The sequence below is a fragment of the Manihot esculenta genome, chromosome 14 (assembly GCF_001659605.2).
Source record: "Manihot esculenta cultivar AM560-2 chromosome 14, M.esculenta_v8, whole genome shotgun sequence".
NCBI classification, from domain to species: domain Eukaryota; kingdom Viridiplantae; phylum Streptophyta; class Magnoliopsida; order Malpighiales; family Euphorbiaceae; genus Manihot; species Manihot esculenta.
Genome location: NC_035174.2, coordinates 2,185,527 through 2,200,880, shown reverse-complemented (window position 1 = coordinate 2,200,880; position 15,354 = coordinate 2,185,527). Strand labels below are relative to the sequence as shown.

Here is a 15,354-nt window from a genome sequence, read left to right as displayed (position 1 = left end):
AGTATTTGAGATTTGTACAAGTCACACTCATTTATACACTGAATATGAAAACTAAAAGCAGAAATACTTGACATTGATTTTTTTTTTTTTTTTTTTGTCAATGGACCTTGATAATTTGAGGGCTCAAATACAGTGGGGAATAAATGAAACACGTTTTGGTATAGTTCCCACATAAAAGTGAAAATTTGATAACCCCATCTCCCATTGTAAATTGTAATATTGGTCTTCTATTTTCTCCCTTTGGAGTGATTGATAATATTTATATTTTCACTGACCACTATTGTTTCTCTACAATCTACTTTACCAAATGATCCAAAATTTATCCATCTCGTTAGCTGCCTTGGTAATATTTTATTCTTCTATTCATTTCCTTTTCCAATTCTTCAAGGCCACCAACTTCCTCAATTTCCTGCAATTTGATATACTAATCACATTCATATTCACCTTTTTAAAACAATAAATAAAAGTAAACAACAAGTTTGCAGAAGCCCACCTTAGGTCCCAGGAACAACCCATATGGAACGCCATTGAATTTCTCTGAGTGATGAAGCTATAGCCAAACATTTTGAAGGAAAAAAAAACGGTTAGATTCTGTTTCTGTTAGTGCATTTAATAGAAAACAAAATGTAAGCAACAGAAACGCTCGAGTGGTTGGAAACGCTAAAGAAGTGATTTTGGGAAGAGAGACAATTTCCTTTCCAATGCTTAACTAGCTAATAAATTTGTCTTATCCGAGTCAGTAACGACAGTGATGGTCCCGCAACGCACAGGACCATTAGTCCTGCAAATTTACCTGGTGGGCAGCAGCTACCTTCCTGAAATAGGGCACGTTGGCAATGGGACCCACTGGGAATCTCTTGTGAACAAGACCATCGTGGACAAACATGTACGCCATCCCAAACACCGTAATTCCAAGTCCCTGTACCGTTGATTTTTTAATGATTAATCCGTTGATCAAGGAATAAACTCTGATTAACAAAGATGCTGGACACAGAAACTGAAACTTACTGCTCCAAAGCAAAGACCAGGAAACAGGCCTTTGTTGAAGAAGCCATAGTAGAGAAGTCCTATAGCTGGGACTGCGTTGATTATTGCAAATACATCGTTTAGCTCAAACGGACCTTCTCTGGGTCGATGATGAGACTGCCATTCAAAAACACTCTTAATCATCATTCTGTTTGGTAGCAAAGAAAATGCAGCAGAAAGAGAATGATATGAAGAACTTTAATAGGTCCTTCTCGTGCCAGTCCTAATGTGATCCAAGGTTCACGTATGAAAAATTTTAAATTCTCCTTTCAATGATTATTCCTTGTACTTCCAATGAACGTTTCGAACCGGGAGGTGCATATCAATTATCATACCTCGTGCATATGCCACAATGAAGCATGCCAGAGAGCTCTATGAGCCCATCTTGCCCAAAACTCCATTCCCACCTGAAACATAGAACCCCCAATTCGATTCAACCCCAAAAATTGTCCGGGAAATTGGCAATATTCCAAATCAAACAACAACAATTTCCCAAATTGGATGGAAAGAAAAAAAATGGAAGAAGAGATATGGAAATTTGCACTTACAGCAGCGCCCACTGATAGCGAAAATGTGCCAAACATTTCGAGCAAAGGCACCTCTCCACCCTGCTCCATAAAGAATCCAACTTCAGAATACATACGGATGGAAACACAATTGTAAAACTAGAGAGAAAAAGGAATGTTGGAAAGTACCTCCATTTGCCAATAGAATCTATAGTAACAAGCCAAAACAGCCATTGAAGTAATCCCAAAACTAGACATCACAGCAGCAACCAAGTAAGTAAACCTCTCCGACCTCTTCCTAGCCAATCTCTGCGCCATGCGAGGCGTCAAGATCTGGTAATTTACTTCTTCAGACTGTTCCGGAACGAGATTCTCGATCTGAAGGCTCTGTTTTGAGTCTTCGAGGACAAAACAGATAGCAAAGCTGGATGTCCTTCGACAACCATGGAATAAACTGTGATATCGAGTTGGAGCAGGAATTGAGAAAAGTGAAGTGGGTATGGGCTTTGGGAAGAGATTGGAAGCGCGGATACAAAGGAAGGGCTTGAAGACGGGAGCAGCCGATAATCCAGCCGCCATCGTAGGGAGGTGGATTGAACGCTTGAGAGCTTCCGAGCTTGAGAAGGAGAGATGCGTTGCCTAGTAGCGTACACTATGTAGTGTGCTGTGAGATGTGGAGGGCTTGGAACCCTTGGTTAAATGCACGAAGACCACATCTTTATTTCATTTTATTTTGTTTTGTTTTATTTTTTTTGGGCTCTCGTGAATAAAATACTCGTCACAGACAGGCACGAGATCAACATTACAAGGCCATAGTGTTTTTTATCAAATTACGAAATAGCCACTGAGTTGGGTTGGGAGTACTAGAGCAGGTGTCAGAATCACAGAGAAGAACGAGAAGCGGTGGAGCCGCGGGAAGGATTGCGGAGGTGTCGACAACCAATCACATTTCTTGATAAAATGCGACTCCTTTTCTTTTGTGTTTAGCATTGGATTTCTAGCTCCTGCATTGCGCCACGTTAGCGTCGGTATAATCGCTAACCTGTCAAGAGCTTTTTGGGGATTGTTGTTGTCTGCCACTTGGATTCGGTTGATTGGTGTACGTTGTTGACACCTGGCTGGGCTTCTGGTTGCCCTGGCGCACTTGGGTCGGGTTGACCGAAGCATACCGGATCCATCGGGCGGCATTGGCTTGCCAAAAGACGAAATGTTCTGGATGAATTTAAAAAAAGTGTGGCTTCAATTGATGGAAAAAATGACTACATGCTTGATTGCTGACACACTCCACAGTATTGAACTTTTGAAAATTAATTTAATATCTTTATTTTTTTATTAAAGATATGTTGTATTGTGTGATTTTTTTTTTCTTCAAAGATAAACATTATATTAAGAGGATTAAATATTAAGTTTAAAAGTCTATTATAAGACATTTCAAAGTCCTCAAAATAAGGAAAAACTAGTAAGGCCCTAAAACAATTAAAAGCTTACAACAAGGCTCTAAACAACAAACCCTAGAATTAGAGGAAACAAGCAGTAGATGCTGATGCTGCCGCTGCACATGAACATTCCTTCTCCGACAAGATAAAAAACAAAGTAAAAACAAATAACATAGAAAAGAAAAAGGGACCCGCTGGATACCTTTTGTAGCTCATCTCTTTTGTTGAACCAATCATCAAAGAACCTGCAATAGAGACCTCCAACTATAGAAGCCAAAAAGGCTGCAACACAAACTAAAGATCCATAGAAATCCCAATGAGAACAATATTCAAAGATAACTAGTAGCACAAAGTTAAAAATGGAACCTTGAAACATCAAAAGGTTGGAGCCACAAAGAAGTTTCTCCAACCAGTGGATCTAAAAAGGGAATGATAAAGAGAAGAAAGTGAGACACAGCTTTTCAAAGCCTCTAAGGTCAGCTGCCTTCAACCGAGGTGAGCTAAGAACCATGGATCTGCCTTCTTCCCATTCAAGATCAAACTGAAGCGCCTCCCTTTAGCCACACCTAAAACCCTAAAATTACAGATCTAATAGCAAAAACCCTCTTCAATAAGTCCAAAGATCTATGCCCAAAATATACCACAAAATAAAAAAATTACAACCCAACCCATAGTGAATATTAATGCATCTTATCATAATCAAATAGGATATAAGCATAGATCATTGGCATCTCATTGATTAGGTTTGTTCATCGATCAAGCAACAATGAAGATGGGAGAACTAGTGGAAACAAGAGAGGGGGGTAGGAAAACTAAAAATCTCAAAAAATTGGCAACTTGTTTATGAATTGGAAGAATTTCATAGTACACCGCATATAATAAGAAGTTCTGTGAATTGAGACAAGAGAGAATAGTGTAAAAAGGCAATAAAATTTAAAAATTAAAAATTAAAAAGCTGAAAAATAATTATATTTTTTTAGAGAATAAAGAATTTATTATTTTTTTATGAAATAATCCACTTATATGTGTTTTATATCGATTCATATAAATATTTTTTTATGTTTTTATTTTTTAATTTTTTAAAATAACATATAAAAAAATTTTAAAAATATATTAACTCACCAATAATTAAAAAATTAATTCAAAAAATTTTACAACAATTATTTATATCTTTCATAATTATATTATAAAATATATCTACAAACTCATTTTAATTTTTATAATTTTTTAAAACGCATTATTCATTTCACAATAACACAACTAATATAATATGTGGTTTTCTCATTATTATAATCGGATTAAATCCGTTTATTAAAAAAATAATAATAATTAAAATATCACTAATCACCGCCGAATTTCTGATTTTTGAAATAAAACTAGACTTTAAGAGAAAATTCAGACTCAAAATCCATCAGACCTTTCTCATAAACAAATCAGCTCATGCGGAGTGCTCCAACCCGAAAGTATAAAACATGCCGAACCAGACGCACGTGTAGGTCCATCCTCTGGGAACTTAGTCCGGTGACGTGACAGGAAATAAGCAAGGCAGACTAATCACTTCGCAGTCTTACCTACATACGCGCTAGAAAAATTAAATGGCCACTTAATATAGATGAGGGCTCTGACGCGTCCGTAAGTACAGATCTGAATGATAGAGACAGGTGGCATGGTATCAACCGTTAGACATCACTAGTGACATGATCAATATCTTACTCTCCAACTAAATTTACATTTATAATGTAAACTTTATTTTCTGTATTTCATAATATCAATGATTTCATTTTGCCCTTAATATTAAAAATTTTCATATTAATAATTGAATGGGTTAATTATCTACTTTAAATTTTCAGTTACTTTATCAATTTTTTTTTTGGATTCATTTTTTTTACTTTACCTTAATTGTCGATATATATTAAACCAAAGCTGATAATTTCTTTTTCCCATTTGGAATTGTATTATTCCTAACATGTCACTCCACAGAGATTATCACTGTAATATTGACCTAAATGAATTCCTAATCAGCCCACAGAATAGCAGAAACGTGCATATATAGTAATATCCAAATCAACATTAATATTTTATATGGTAACTATATCTCAATTATGATAAATATTTCCCTTAAAATTGCAGCTTTGAATGGAAATTTATTTAAATTTTATTGCTACTTTTACTAATAAAATAATTGGGTATCCTTTTTGGTAACCACTCTATAATAAATTGATTAAATAAAAAAATAATTACAGCTGTTAATTATTTTTGCTCTTTTAAAAACATTTATATTGTTGAATCACTCGTAATTTCTCTTATTGAATGCCAGATTCATTTAGGATATTCTCATCATTTTAGAATTGATTATTGGATTTAATATTATAATAATAATAATATAAAAAATATATAATAACGAGATAAATTAAATGAGAGTTTAAATTACACTCTTTAATCATAATTTATTTTTAATAATAATTTTACTTAATACTTTCTAAATAAAATTCTAATAGTAATAGACATTTTATTTATTTTGAACAATCAATTTTATTTCATTTATAATATATTAGTATTTATAAAGGGAGAATGTATTGTATAATTTGTCATCATCAATAATCAATCCAGTATACTATATATATTTCTCTTTATTCATTCAGTACAAGATTCATCTTCACGTTATCCATAGAATGAAGTCGTCTCCCAAATACCATGTAGTTTGTTCGCTCTCTCCAAAATTTTCCTTTTTCTCTTATGTTCATTTGCAAACTACGTGACAAATAAATTATTTTCTCTACAGATATTTGAGGTCCTCTCGATTATTTTCATATTGGGATCAATAGTTTCAAGGCTCGGAGAATGTAGAGAGGTTATTGCGGCTTCAGAGGGCGTAAGCTACCCTGCAATTAATTGTCGCAGGAACAGCGCAGTTTTGACAGATTTTGGAGGTGTTGGCGATGGAAAAACATCTAACACAATTGCTTTTAAATCAGCAATCGCTAATCTAAGCAATTATGCATCAAATGGTGGAGCACAGCTTGTTGTACCTCCTGGAAAATGGCTAACTGGGAGCTTTAATCTCATCAGTCATTTCACTCTTTTTCTGCACAAAGATGCTGTTCTTCTTGCTTCTGAGGTATACAAAGTTCTTTTCTATTGCTGGTGATTTGGAATCTTTGCCAATTTATTTGTTTCATTTTATTTGATGGAATGAGCAGGATGAGGCAGAATGGCCTATTCTTCCTCCGTTGCCCTCTTATGGAAGAGGAAGAGATGCCCCTGGTGGAAGATTCAGCAGTCTCATTTTTGGTACTAATCTCACTGATGTGGTGATTACAGGTAATACAAAATTCAGCCCTCTATTTTACTAAGTTTAGTTTTAGGCATGAATGTGGATTAACAATTTTGGGTTTAGGTAACAATGGCACGATCGATGGGCAGGGTGCAACTTGGTGGGACAAGTTCAAAAAGAATCTGTTGAAGGAGACCAGACCTTATCTCATTGAGTTTTTGTACTCTAATAATATTCAAATATCCAATCTTACCTTAATCAACTCTCCATCATGGAATGTTCATCCCACATACAGCAGGTTTTATTCACTCATCATCAAACTCTTCACTAAGTTTTTATTCATAAATCAATGAGAACTAAAACATTTTCGACCAAAATTGCAGTGATGTTTTGATCCAAGGGCTGACTATTGTTGCACCAATTGATTCCCCTAACACAGATGGGATCAACCCAGGTTAATTTGTTTGTTTAATTAGATTTTGCTCCATTTTTTTAACCCTTGTTTGGTAGAATTTACTCAGAAGTTCCATGGTAATTGTGTTCTAGACTCGTGCTCGAACGTCAAGATACAAGATTGCTACGTAGTTTCAGGAGATGACTGCGTTGCAGTTAAGAGTGGTTGGGATGAATATGGAATCAAAGTTGGGATTCCCACAAAGCAACTGGTGATAAGAAGATTAACCTGCATTTCCCCTGACAGTGCAACAATTGCTCTCGGCAGTGAAATGTCCGGTGGAATCGAGGACGTTAGGGCTGAAGATATCACAGCAATCAACACTCAATCCGGCGTCAGAATCAAAACTGCAGCGGGAAGAGGAGCTTATGTCAAAGACATTTTTGTGAGAAGATTGAACCTCAACACCATGAAATATGTTTTTTGGATGACAGGCAATTATGGGTCACACCCACATGAAGGCTACGATCCAAATGCACTGCCTAACATTACCCAAATAAATTACAAAGACGTTGTGGCTGAGAACGTGACATATTCTGCGAGACTTGAAGGAATTGAGAAAGATCCTTTTACTGGTATTTGCATTTCTAATGTGAGCATAACATTGACAGAGAAACCAAAGAAACTGCAATGGAACTGCACGGATATAAGTGGTATTAGCAGTATGTGAGTCCTGAGCCGTGCGAGTTGCTGCCTCCTGCAAAAGAAAAGATCGATTGTCCTTTCCCTGAGGATATTCTGCCGATTGATACTATTCAGCTACAAACCTGCTATGCCCCTTGAAAGATAGATTCCATATTGGTTATAAGGAGCGAGGAATCAAATTTCATAAATTAGATGAATAATTTTTTTGCGCTTAATGTGTTAATGTATAACATTGTATTAATTACCATAAAGCAGTTAATACAATTATATTTACATATAACAAACTTTTAAATAAGATGAAATCACCTGCTTTTATAATTGAAAAATAATCTACACCCATAAATTATTATTTTTTCTACTTGTTCAAATTTTTTATACTATCCCGTCTTACTTTTTTATCCATATTAAGAAAAACAAATTTTTTTATTAGCTTTTCAATTATATTCATTTTAAAAATATTAAATTTTATTAAATATCAAAATATGTTTTAAGAATTTTTTAAAAATAAAATAGAAATTTATATGTTAATATAATTTAAAAAGAGAAAATAGACAATAATTTTGATATAATAAAAAAATTGTGGAATAGAGGAAGTATTAATTTTTAAAAAAAATTTTCAATCTATTAAATTAATAAATTTTTAAATTAACAAAAAAACAAAATTTTACTAAAAAATAAAATATTATTTTTATTTGAAACGGTGATTAAGAAGAAAAACTTGAGATCTCTCATACTTATTCGAATGCACTTATTTATCATCAGATTAGCTCTATGAGATAAAATATTAAAATTTAAATAATTCAAAATTTTAAATTAAATTTTAACATGATTAAATTAGAGGATTATATTAGAATATAATTGTGTTATTAAAATTAAATTAAATAATTAGATTAGATTATTTTTAAAAGTCTTCGATTGTCATATTATAAATTAAATATTTAATTGAAATTGATTAATCAAAATATAGAAAAATTGAAAAAATAAAATAAAATTATCTTTAAAAAGGAAAAATAAAAGGTGTTTAACTTTTTCTTTATTTCAGCTTTTAAGTTTACGTTGAATGCAAAACACCTATCCTAATACAATATGATTTTGCAGTCAGTTATTAACAACAAAACTGTCTTCTATTTAAGATAATATTTGAACTCCAAATCCTACGAGAATTTTACATATAATTAATTTCCACTATAAATACATCTCCATTCACACATTATTTCTAATCTATCATTACAGTAGTAAATTTTTTAATTATCATTAAAAGGTAATTATTTATTATAAAATGCATGGAAAGAAATAGTAATAAATTGCCTAATAATAAGAATTAAAAGCTTAACCAACGCAGGACAGGATACCAATTTTCAGTTTTAATCAAGTCTAAAAATAAATCTACCTTTTTTAGTTAATTTCTTATATTTGTCCTTTGAGGATTTTCTTTTTCTCGCAGCTATTTAAGGAGACGAGGAAAAAACAGATTAACTTGGTGAGCTTCATATCACAATGTCTTTGACGTCAAAATCCAGCCGCCTCAATGTAATTTCTTCCACAGTTCTTTTTTTCTTTCAATTATGCTATTATTTTTATTTGCAACATTAAAAATAAATCCTTTTGCTTTTTACAGATATATTTTTTTTCCTTTTTATTCGATTTCTTGTTATGTTGTTGTTTTAGAAAAATCCTATTTTTCATTTTACTTGTGTTAGATGAAATATGTGAAAAGGGAATTCAATTGATGATATAATTTTGTGCAGATTTCAAAGGTTTTTTCAATCCTTATTCTGGTGGGAGTCCTTTGTCTCCCATCAGCAGAAAGCAGAAATGTGAAGGTTTTAAAGATAAAAACCTCAATCGAGTATCCTGCCATAAGTTGTCGAAAGCACAGTGCAGTTTTGACAGAATTTGGAGGAGTAGGCGACGGAAAAACATTAAATACAAAGGCATTTAAATCTGCCATTGCCAATCTAAGCCAGTATGCATCAGATGGTGGTGCTCAGCTCATCGTACCACCCGGGAAATGGTTAACTGGAAGCTTCAATCTCACCAGCCATTTTACCCTTTTTCTACACAAGGGTGCTGTTCTTCTCGCTTCTCAGGTACGAATCCAGATCTCTCTTTCTTTCTCGCTTTCTGCTTTCCTCTTAACGGTGATGATATGGGCAGAATGAGGAAGATTTTCCTCTGATCGATATATTACCCTCTTATGGGAGAGAGCAAAATTTTACCGATGGAAGATACGCCAGCCTCATTCTTGGAATGAACCTCACTGACGTTGTAATTACCGGAAACAATGGCACAATCGACGGCCAGGGTGCTCCTTGGTGGAACAAGTTTGCCAAGGGTCTTCTCAAGGCAACAAGACCATTCCTGATTGAGATCCTGCACACTACTCAGCTCCAAATAACAAATATCACTTTAACCAATTCTCCATCTTGGCATATCCATCCTATTTACTGCAGTAATGTGGTGATCCAAGGACTGACGATTCTTGCTCCTGTTAAAGTCCCTAATACTGATGGGATTAACCCAGGTTAGATCTTCTTCTTCCTCCTCTCCCAACAATTTTGGATGGATTTTTGATGATGTTGTTGTGAATGATATTATTCAGATTCATGTATAAATATGAGGATAGAAGACGTTTACATTGTCTCTGGCGATGACTGCATTGCTATTAAAAGTGGATGGGATCAATATGGAATTAAATATGGAATGCCCACAAAACAACTGGTCATAAGAAGGCTAACTTGTATTTCCCCCAAAAGCGCCACCATAGCCATTGGAAGCGAGATGTCTGGTGGAATTCAAGATGTTAGAGCAGAGGATATCACAGCCTTCAATACCGAATCTGCTGTCAGAATCAAAACAGCGCCTGGAAGAGGAGGCTATATTAAAGACATATTTGTAAGAAGGATGACCTTGAAAACCATGAAGTATGTTTTCTGGGTTTCAGGTGCTTATAAGACGCACGTGGATGATGGGTATGATCCAAATGCACTTGCAGAGATTAACAACGTGAATTACATGGATGTTGTAGCAGAGAATGTGAACATCACAGGATCACTTAGTGGATTTGCAAAGGATCCTTTTACTGGATTCTGCATTTCAAATGCAACTATAACATTGAGTGAAACTGCTAAAAAGCTGCAATGGAACTGCACTGACGTACAGGGAGTTTCAAACAATGTGACTCCTAAGCCTTGTGATTTATTGCCCCAAAAGGACACTCGTTGCTCTTTCCCTGAGGAGAAGCTACCGATTGAAACCATTCGTATGAATACTTGTTCTGTGAAATGGTTTTAGGTCATGTTTATTTTAAATTCAAGACATAATCACGTGAATTATATCATGTGAAACTCTTGGTATTATTGTCTTGAATTTAAAATAATCTGAACCTAATTTAAATTTATTACTGTTATACTGGTAAATGATTGGTTGGTAGAAATTTTAACAACCAAGTTTATTCCTCCTTAAGGACATTCAATAAAAATAAATTAAAAAAAATTGAATCCTTTTGTTGGTATTTTATTTTTATGTGTCATTCATGGATTATGATTAGAATATGATTAATAAATTTTACATTTTTAATATATATTAACTGAGAGTCTATTAGTAAACTAATAAATAATTATAATCTAAAAGAAAAGAAAATTAGTCTATAATTTAAGAGAGATAAAGAAAGAAATTTATTTTTTAGCATATAAATTAAAATCTATTAAACTCTTCTTCAAAGGAGAATTCAAATTTGGCGTTTCTATATTTAGTAATTTTTTTTTGTTTCTTCTATATTTAATAAAATTTAGTTAGGTCTCACTTTTTTTTTAATCAATTACAATTAAGAATTAGATTATAAATATTTTTTATTTTTATTTTTTAATATCATGAAGGAATTTAATTCTACTAGTAAAATTTAAATACAATTTAATGTGTATCGATCAATATATAAAAAATAAAATAATATGAACAGTTATGTTAATATTTAAATCAGTAAATCAATGAAATAAATAAATATAATAAATTACTTTTTATAGGTAAAATATTTATAATATGTATTGATGTATCAGACATTATTATGTAATTCTATTCTATGATGAGGATTTATTTTAGAAGATTATTAAGTATTATAATTATATTATTTATTTTTTTATTAAAATTATTTTTATTATTATATTTTTATTATAATAATAAAAAATTAATATGATTGTACCTAAAACAAAAATATAAAAATATAATACAACTTTTATATTTTGGTTTTAAATACAACCATATTTACTTTCAAAAAAAAAATACAACCATATTTTTTATATAATATAATTATTAATAACTATTAGCGTATAATTATTAATTGTAGAGCAATTTATAATTTTTTAATTAATTAATTAAATGTATTTTTATATGATATGATATAATTAATTACCTAACACCTGGTAGTGGTAATTGAATAATTATTAATTATAAAATATTTGCTTGCCGTTCGTTATTCCCTAAACAGCCTCATTTATTTGCAAAATATACATCAGGGGCAAAAATTTTTTTCCCAAGTTTAAGGTAAAAAAAAAAGAGCATAATTTTTAGGCAGAAATATGAGGCAGGGAAGGAAAGCGAAGGAAGCAAAACAAACACAGAGTCGGTGAATTCCAAAAAAACTTGTTAAAAAGCTATGTTTATTTTATAATTTTTTTTTGTATTTTGTAAGATTTAAAATATTTAAAATTACTAATAAAAATATTTTCTGATAAAAAAAGTTAAATTATTTTTTTTTAAAAAATACATTTATTTTTTAAAATAAAAATTATTTTTTCATTTCAAAAATTTTATTAATAAAATAAATTTTATACATACAAATTTCTAAATACTTTTGTTTTTTAACATTATAATTAAATATCCAAAAATAATTTGTTGTGAAAAAACAATTTTTACATCTAAATTGTTACACGAATTTATATGTATAGTGAACCCTTGCACATATTTGCTAGAAAAATGCTAAATACACTTATTTATATAAGTGATTATTTAATATCCTTTATTTTATTAAATAAAAAGCAATTATTGTTTTCTCCTATTAATTAATCATACTTCAACTAATGGAATGGAGAAAAAACACTTTTAATCTTTCCAATTTTTGTTATAAATAAATTTAATGGTGGATACTGCTTTCAATATCACTCCTTTGTTGTATAGGTTTACTTTTTTTTTTAAAAAAAAATTGTAATTAATAAATTTTATTTTTTTTAATATAGTATAAGATCAATAATAATCGTCTTCTAAAAAAAAATAGATACAATATCAATTTTTTATGACTTAACAATATAAGCGTCATAATTTAATATTTGAGTGAATTGGCCAATAATTAATATATTAAAAATTAATAATAAATTATTATCCGAAAAAGAGATTGGATTTGTATGATGGAAAAATAATAATTATATAAACACATATTTCTTTTTCCACATATTCAAGAGACACGTGCTTCGCCAGTTCTCTTACACGCATATAATAAATAAGATAAAAACAAGTACAATAAAACAAGTACAACAAAATTTTGCCGAAAGCTCAAGGTGAGCAGAGCACTCAAATTTGACCCAAAAAAAAAAAAAAGAGCAGAGCGCTCAAATAAAACGAGGGTCTATTTTCAAGTTCTTACAGTTCAAATGGCTTTGTGCTCAAAATCCAGGCGACTCAATGTGGTTTCTCTCTCTTTTTCTCCGCTGTTCTTTTTTCCATTTTTTTTTTCAATTATGTTACTGTGCTACCAATCACTAATTGTAGCTTGTTTTATCTTGATTGGGGTTATGTTCTTAAATGAGTCTGCTTTGAATTTATCTAGAAGATGTTTATGAAAAATCCAATTTTTTTTTTCAGTTGTTCATTAAATTTTTTCCATTCGTCTAATTAATTTTGTGCAGATTTTGGAGATTCTCTGGGTGTTTGTTCTATTGTTATTTGCAGAAACTAAAAGTGTGCAGATCTTAAAAAAGGAAACCACAATCAAGTATGCTGCCATAAGTTGTCGAAAACACACTGCAGTTTTAACAGAATTTGGAGGAGTTGGCGATGGAAAAACGTTAAATACGAAGGCATTTAAATCAGCCATTGCCAATCTAAGCAATTATGCATCAGATGGTGGTGCTCAGCTTCTTGTACCACCGGGGAAGTGGTTAACTGGAAGCTTCAATCTCACTAGCCATTTCACCCTTTTTCTACAAAAGGGTGCTGTTCTTCTTGCTTCTCAGGTACCAATTCAGATTTCTCTTTCTTTATGCTTTCCTCTGAAGTATATTGTATAAATTTGCATGATAATATGGGCAGAACGAGGCAGATTTTCCTATAATCGATCCTTTGCCCTCTTATGGGAGAGAGAAAAATTTTACTGCTGGAAGATTCGCCAGCCTCATCCTTGGAATGAACCTCACTGACGTAGTAATTACTGGTAATAATCACACATTATGCCTCCGGATTAGCGTTGTGCCAATGTTAAAATTCTCCGATGCGAGTTTGGTTTTGTAATTTTTCAGGTGAAAATGGCACGATTGATGGACAGGGTGCTCCCTGGTGGGATAAGTACAAGAAGGGTTTATTTAAGGCGAGTAGGCCGTTCCTGATTGAGCTCATGTACACTAATCGGCTCCAAATATCTAACGTTACTTTAATTAATTCTCCTTCTTGGCACCTTCATCCTATATATTGCAGGTTTGTTGAGATTTTATTGAGAGCATGATGCCCATTTTTGCACATTGAGTGATTTCTGATAAAATTTGCATCGAGCAGGAATGTGGTGATCCAATGGCTGACGATTCTTGCTCCTGTTCAAGTCCCCAACACAGATGGCATAAACCCAGGTTACATTATCTTTTCATTAGCGGTTGGATGTTCTCTTCTTCTTCCTCCCCTTTCCCCCATTTTTGATGGATTTTTGGATGATGAAACAAAAATTCATTCTCAATAATAGCATCCTGCTAACTGAGCCTTATTAATCTCCTGTAGTACTTCTAGAATCATTTATAGTAGCTGGATTGCAATTCACTGAATATCTATGTTATTCAGATTCGTGCGCAAATGTTCGGATAGAAGATATTTTTATTGTCTCGGGAGATGATTGCATTGCTGTTAAAAGTGGATGGGATGAGTATGGAATTAAAGTTGGAATGCCCACAAAACACCTCATTGTAAGAAGGCTTACCTGTATCTCTCCTCATAGTGCTACCATAGCTATTGGAAGTGAGATGTCTGGTGGAGTTCAAGATGTTAGAGCAGAGGATATTGCAGCCTTTAATACTGAATCTGCTGTTAGAATCAAAACTGCGCCTGGAAGGGGAGGCTACGTTAAAGACATATTTGTAAGAAGAATGACATTAAAGACCATGAAGTATGTTTTCTGGGTTTCAGGTGGTTATAAGTCACACCCAGATGATGGCTATGATCCAAATGCATTCCCTAAGATTAACAATATAAACTACATAGACGTTGTAGCAGAGAATGTGAACATCACAGGTTCACTTGATGGACTTCCCAATGACCCCTTCACTGGAATCTGCATTTTTAATGCAACTATAACATTGAGTGGAACAGCTAAAAAGGTGCAATGGAACTGCACTCACGTACAGGGAGTTTCAAACAATGTGACTCCTAAGCCTTGCGATTTGTTGCCCGAAAAAGCTACTCGTTGCTCTTTCCCTAAAGATAAGCTGCGAATTGAAAGGGTGCATATGAAAACTTGTTCTGTTAAGAAAATTTGCCTGTGAGAGTGCTCTAGTTAGATTTGCTGTGTGATCATGTTGATAAGAAGTTGGTAGGTAAAATTATGATCAACTTTGTTCAGACCTCTCAAGGGTAGTCAATAGAAAGAAAATGAAAAATTGCTGTTTTTTCTGCTGTTGTTTTACTTATTATGTGTTCCGCCCAAAAGGGGCAGATCGTGCCATCTGATGCAGTATTTTAACACTGATGTGTAGCAACGTCCTCTGAATGTTCAACAATTTTATATAGTGAATGTTCAATAAGAGAAGGATAATCTTGAATTCA

At 32.6% G+C, this 15,354-nt stretch overlaps 4 protein-coding genes and 1 pseudogene across 4 annotated transcripts; 3 read left to right on the top strand and 2 right to left on the bottom strand.

The window, feature by feature from the left end:
* Positions 1 to 45: 45 nt before the first annotated feature.
* On the bottom strand, positions 46 to 2,287 carry LOC110631003 (beta-carotene hydroxylase 2, chloroplastic). The gene is made up of 7 exons (XM_021778688.2): positions 1,722 to 2,287; positions 1,575 to 1,634; positions 1,362 to 1,433; positions 1,009 to 1,143; positions 794 to 919; positions 494 to 550; positions 46 to 409 (listed from the first exon to the last, which is right to left on the bottom strand). Exons 1-7 carry the CDS (start codon positions 2,109 to 2,111, stop codon positions 332 to 334), a joined length of 918 nt encoding a protein of 305 aa, XP_021634380.1. The 5' UTR covers positions 2,112 to 2,287; the 3' UTR covers positions 46 to 331.
* A 70-nt stretch (positions 2,288 to 2,357) lies between these two features.
* On the bottom strand, positions 2,358 to 3,831 carry LOC110631004. Its single transcript, XM_021778689.2, has 2 exons — positions 3,171 to 3,831; positions 2,358 to 2,744 (listed from the first exon to the last, which is right to left on the bottom strand). The coding sequence occupies exons 1-2, from the start codon at positions 3,342 to 3,344 to the stop codon at positions 2,358 to 2,360; spliced, it is 561 nt and encodes a 186-aa protein (XP_021634381.1). The 5' UTR covers positions 3,345 to 3,831.
* Positions 3,832 to 4,934: 1,103 nt separating this feature from the next.
* LOC110599773 lies at positions 4,935 to 7,479 on the top strand (annotated as a pseudogene).
* A 1,359-nt stretch (positions 7,480 to 8,838) lies between these two features.
* On the top strand, positions 8,839 to 10,635 carry LOC110599772 (probable polygalacturonase). Its single transcript, XM_021736342.1, has 4 exons — positions 8,839 to 8,871; positions 9,090 to 9,431; positions 9,499 to 9,865; positions 9,944 to 10,635. The coding sequence occupies exons 1-4, from the start codon at positions 8,839 to 8,841 to the stop codon at positions 10,633 to 10,635; spliced, it is 1,434 nt and encodes a 477-aa protein (XP_021592034.1).
* Positions 10,636 to 12,873: 2,238 nt separating this feature from the next.
* Positions 12,874 to 15,354, top strand: LOC110631264 (probable polygalacturonase). Its single transcript, XM_021779030.2, has 6 exons — positions 12,874 to 13,016; positions 13,239 to 13,565; positions 13,642 to 13,762; positions 13,848 to 14,022; positions 14,101 to 14,171; positions 14,377 to 15,354. The coding sequence occupies exons 1-6, from the start codon at positions 12,984 to 12,986 to the stop codon at positions 15,072 to 15,074; spliced, it is 1,425 nt and encodes a 474-aa protein (XP_021634722.1). The 5' UTR covers positions 12,874 to 12,983; the 3' UTR covers positions 15,075 to 15,354.

What these genes read in the sequence shown, in the direction of transcription:
- LOC110631003 (XM_021778688.2), bottom strand. Translation starts at nt 2,111, where the DNA reads ATGGCGGCTGGATTATCGGCTGCTCCCGTCTTCAAGCCCTTCCTTTGT. An exon ending in GATTCTATTGGCAAATGGAG is followed by an intron (nt 1,635 to 1,721) that starts GTACTTTCCAAC and finishes TTTATGGAGCAG; the next exon opens with GGTGGAGAGGTGCCTTTGCT. An exon ending in CATTGTGGCATATGCACGAG is followed by an intron (nt 1,144 to 1,361) that starts GTATGATAATTG and finishes TTTGAATGGCAG; the next exon opens with TCTCATCATCGACCCAGAGA.
- LOC110631004 (XM_021778689.2), bottom strand. Translation starts at nt 3,344, where the DNA reads ATGTTTCAAGGTTCCATTTTTAACTTTGTGCTACTAGTTATCTTTGAA. An exon ending in AAAGAGATGAGCTACAAAAG is followed by an intron (nt 2,745 to 3,170) that starts GTATCCAGCGGG and finishes AAATTCATCCAG; the next exon opens with AACATTTCGTCTTTTGGCAA.
- LOC110599772 (XM_021736342.1), top strand. Translation starts at nt 8,839, where the DNA reads ATGTCTTTGACGTCAAAATCCAGCCGCCTCAAT. An exon ending in CTGTTCTTCTCGCTTCTCAG is followed by an intron (nt 9,432 to 9,498) that starts GTACGAATCCAG and finishes TGATATGGGCAG; the next exon opens with AATGAGGAAGATTTTCCTCT. An exon ending in TACTGATGGGATTAACCCAG is followed by an intron (nt 9,866 to 9,943) that starts GTTAGATCTTCT and finishes GATATTATTCAG; the next exon opens with ATTCATGTATAAATATGAGG.
- LOC110631264 (XM_021779030.2), top strand. Translation starts at nt 12,984, where the DNA reads ATGGCTTTGTGCTCAAAATCCAGGCGACTCAAT. An exon ending in CAAAATCCAGGCGACTCAAT is followed by an intron (nt 13,017 to 13,238) that starts GTGGTTTCTCTC and finishes AATTTTGTGCAG; the next exon opens with ATTTTGGAGATTCTCTGGGT. An exon ending in CTTCATCCTATATATTGCAG is followed by an intron (nt 14,023 to 14,100) that starts GTTTGTTGAGAT and finishes TGCATCGAGCAG; the next exon opens with GAATGTGGTGATCCAATGGC.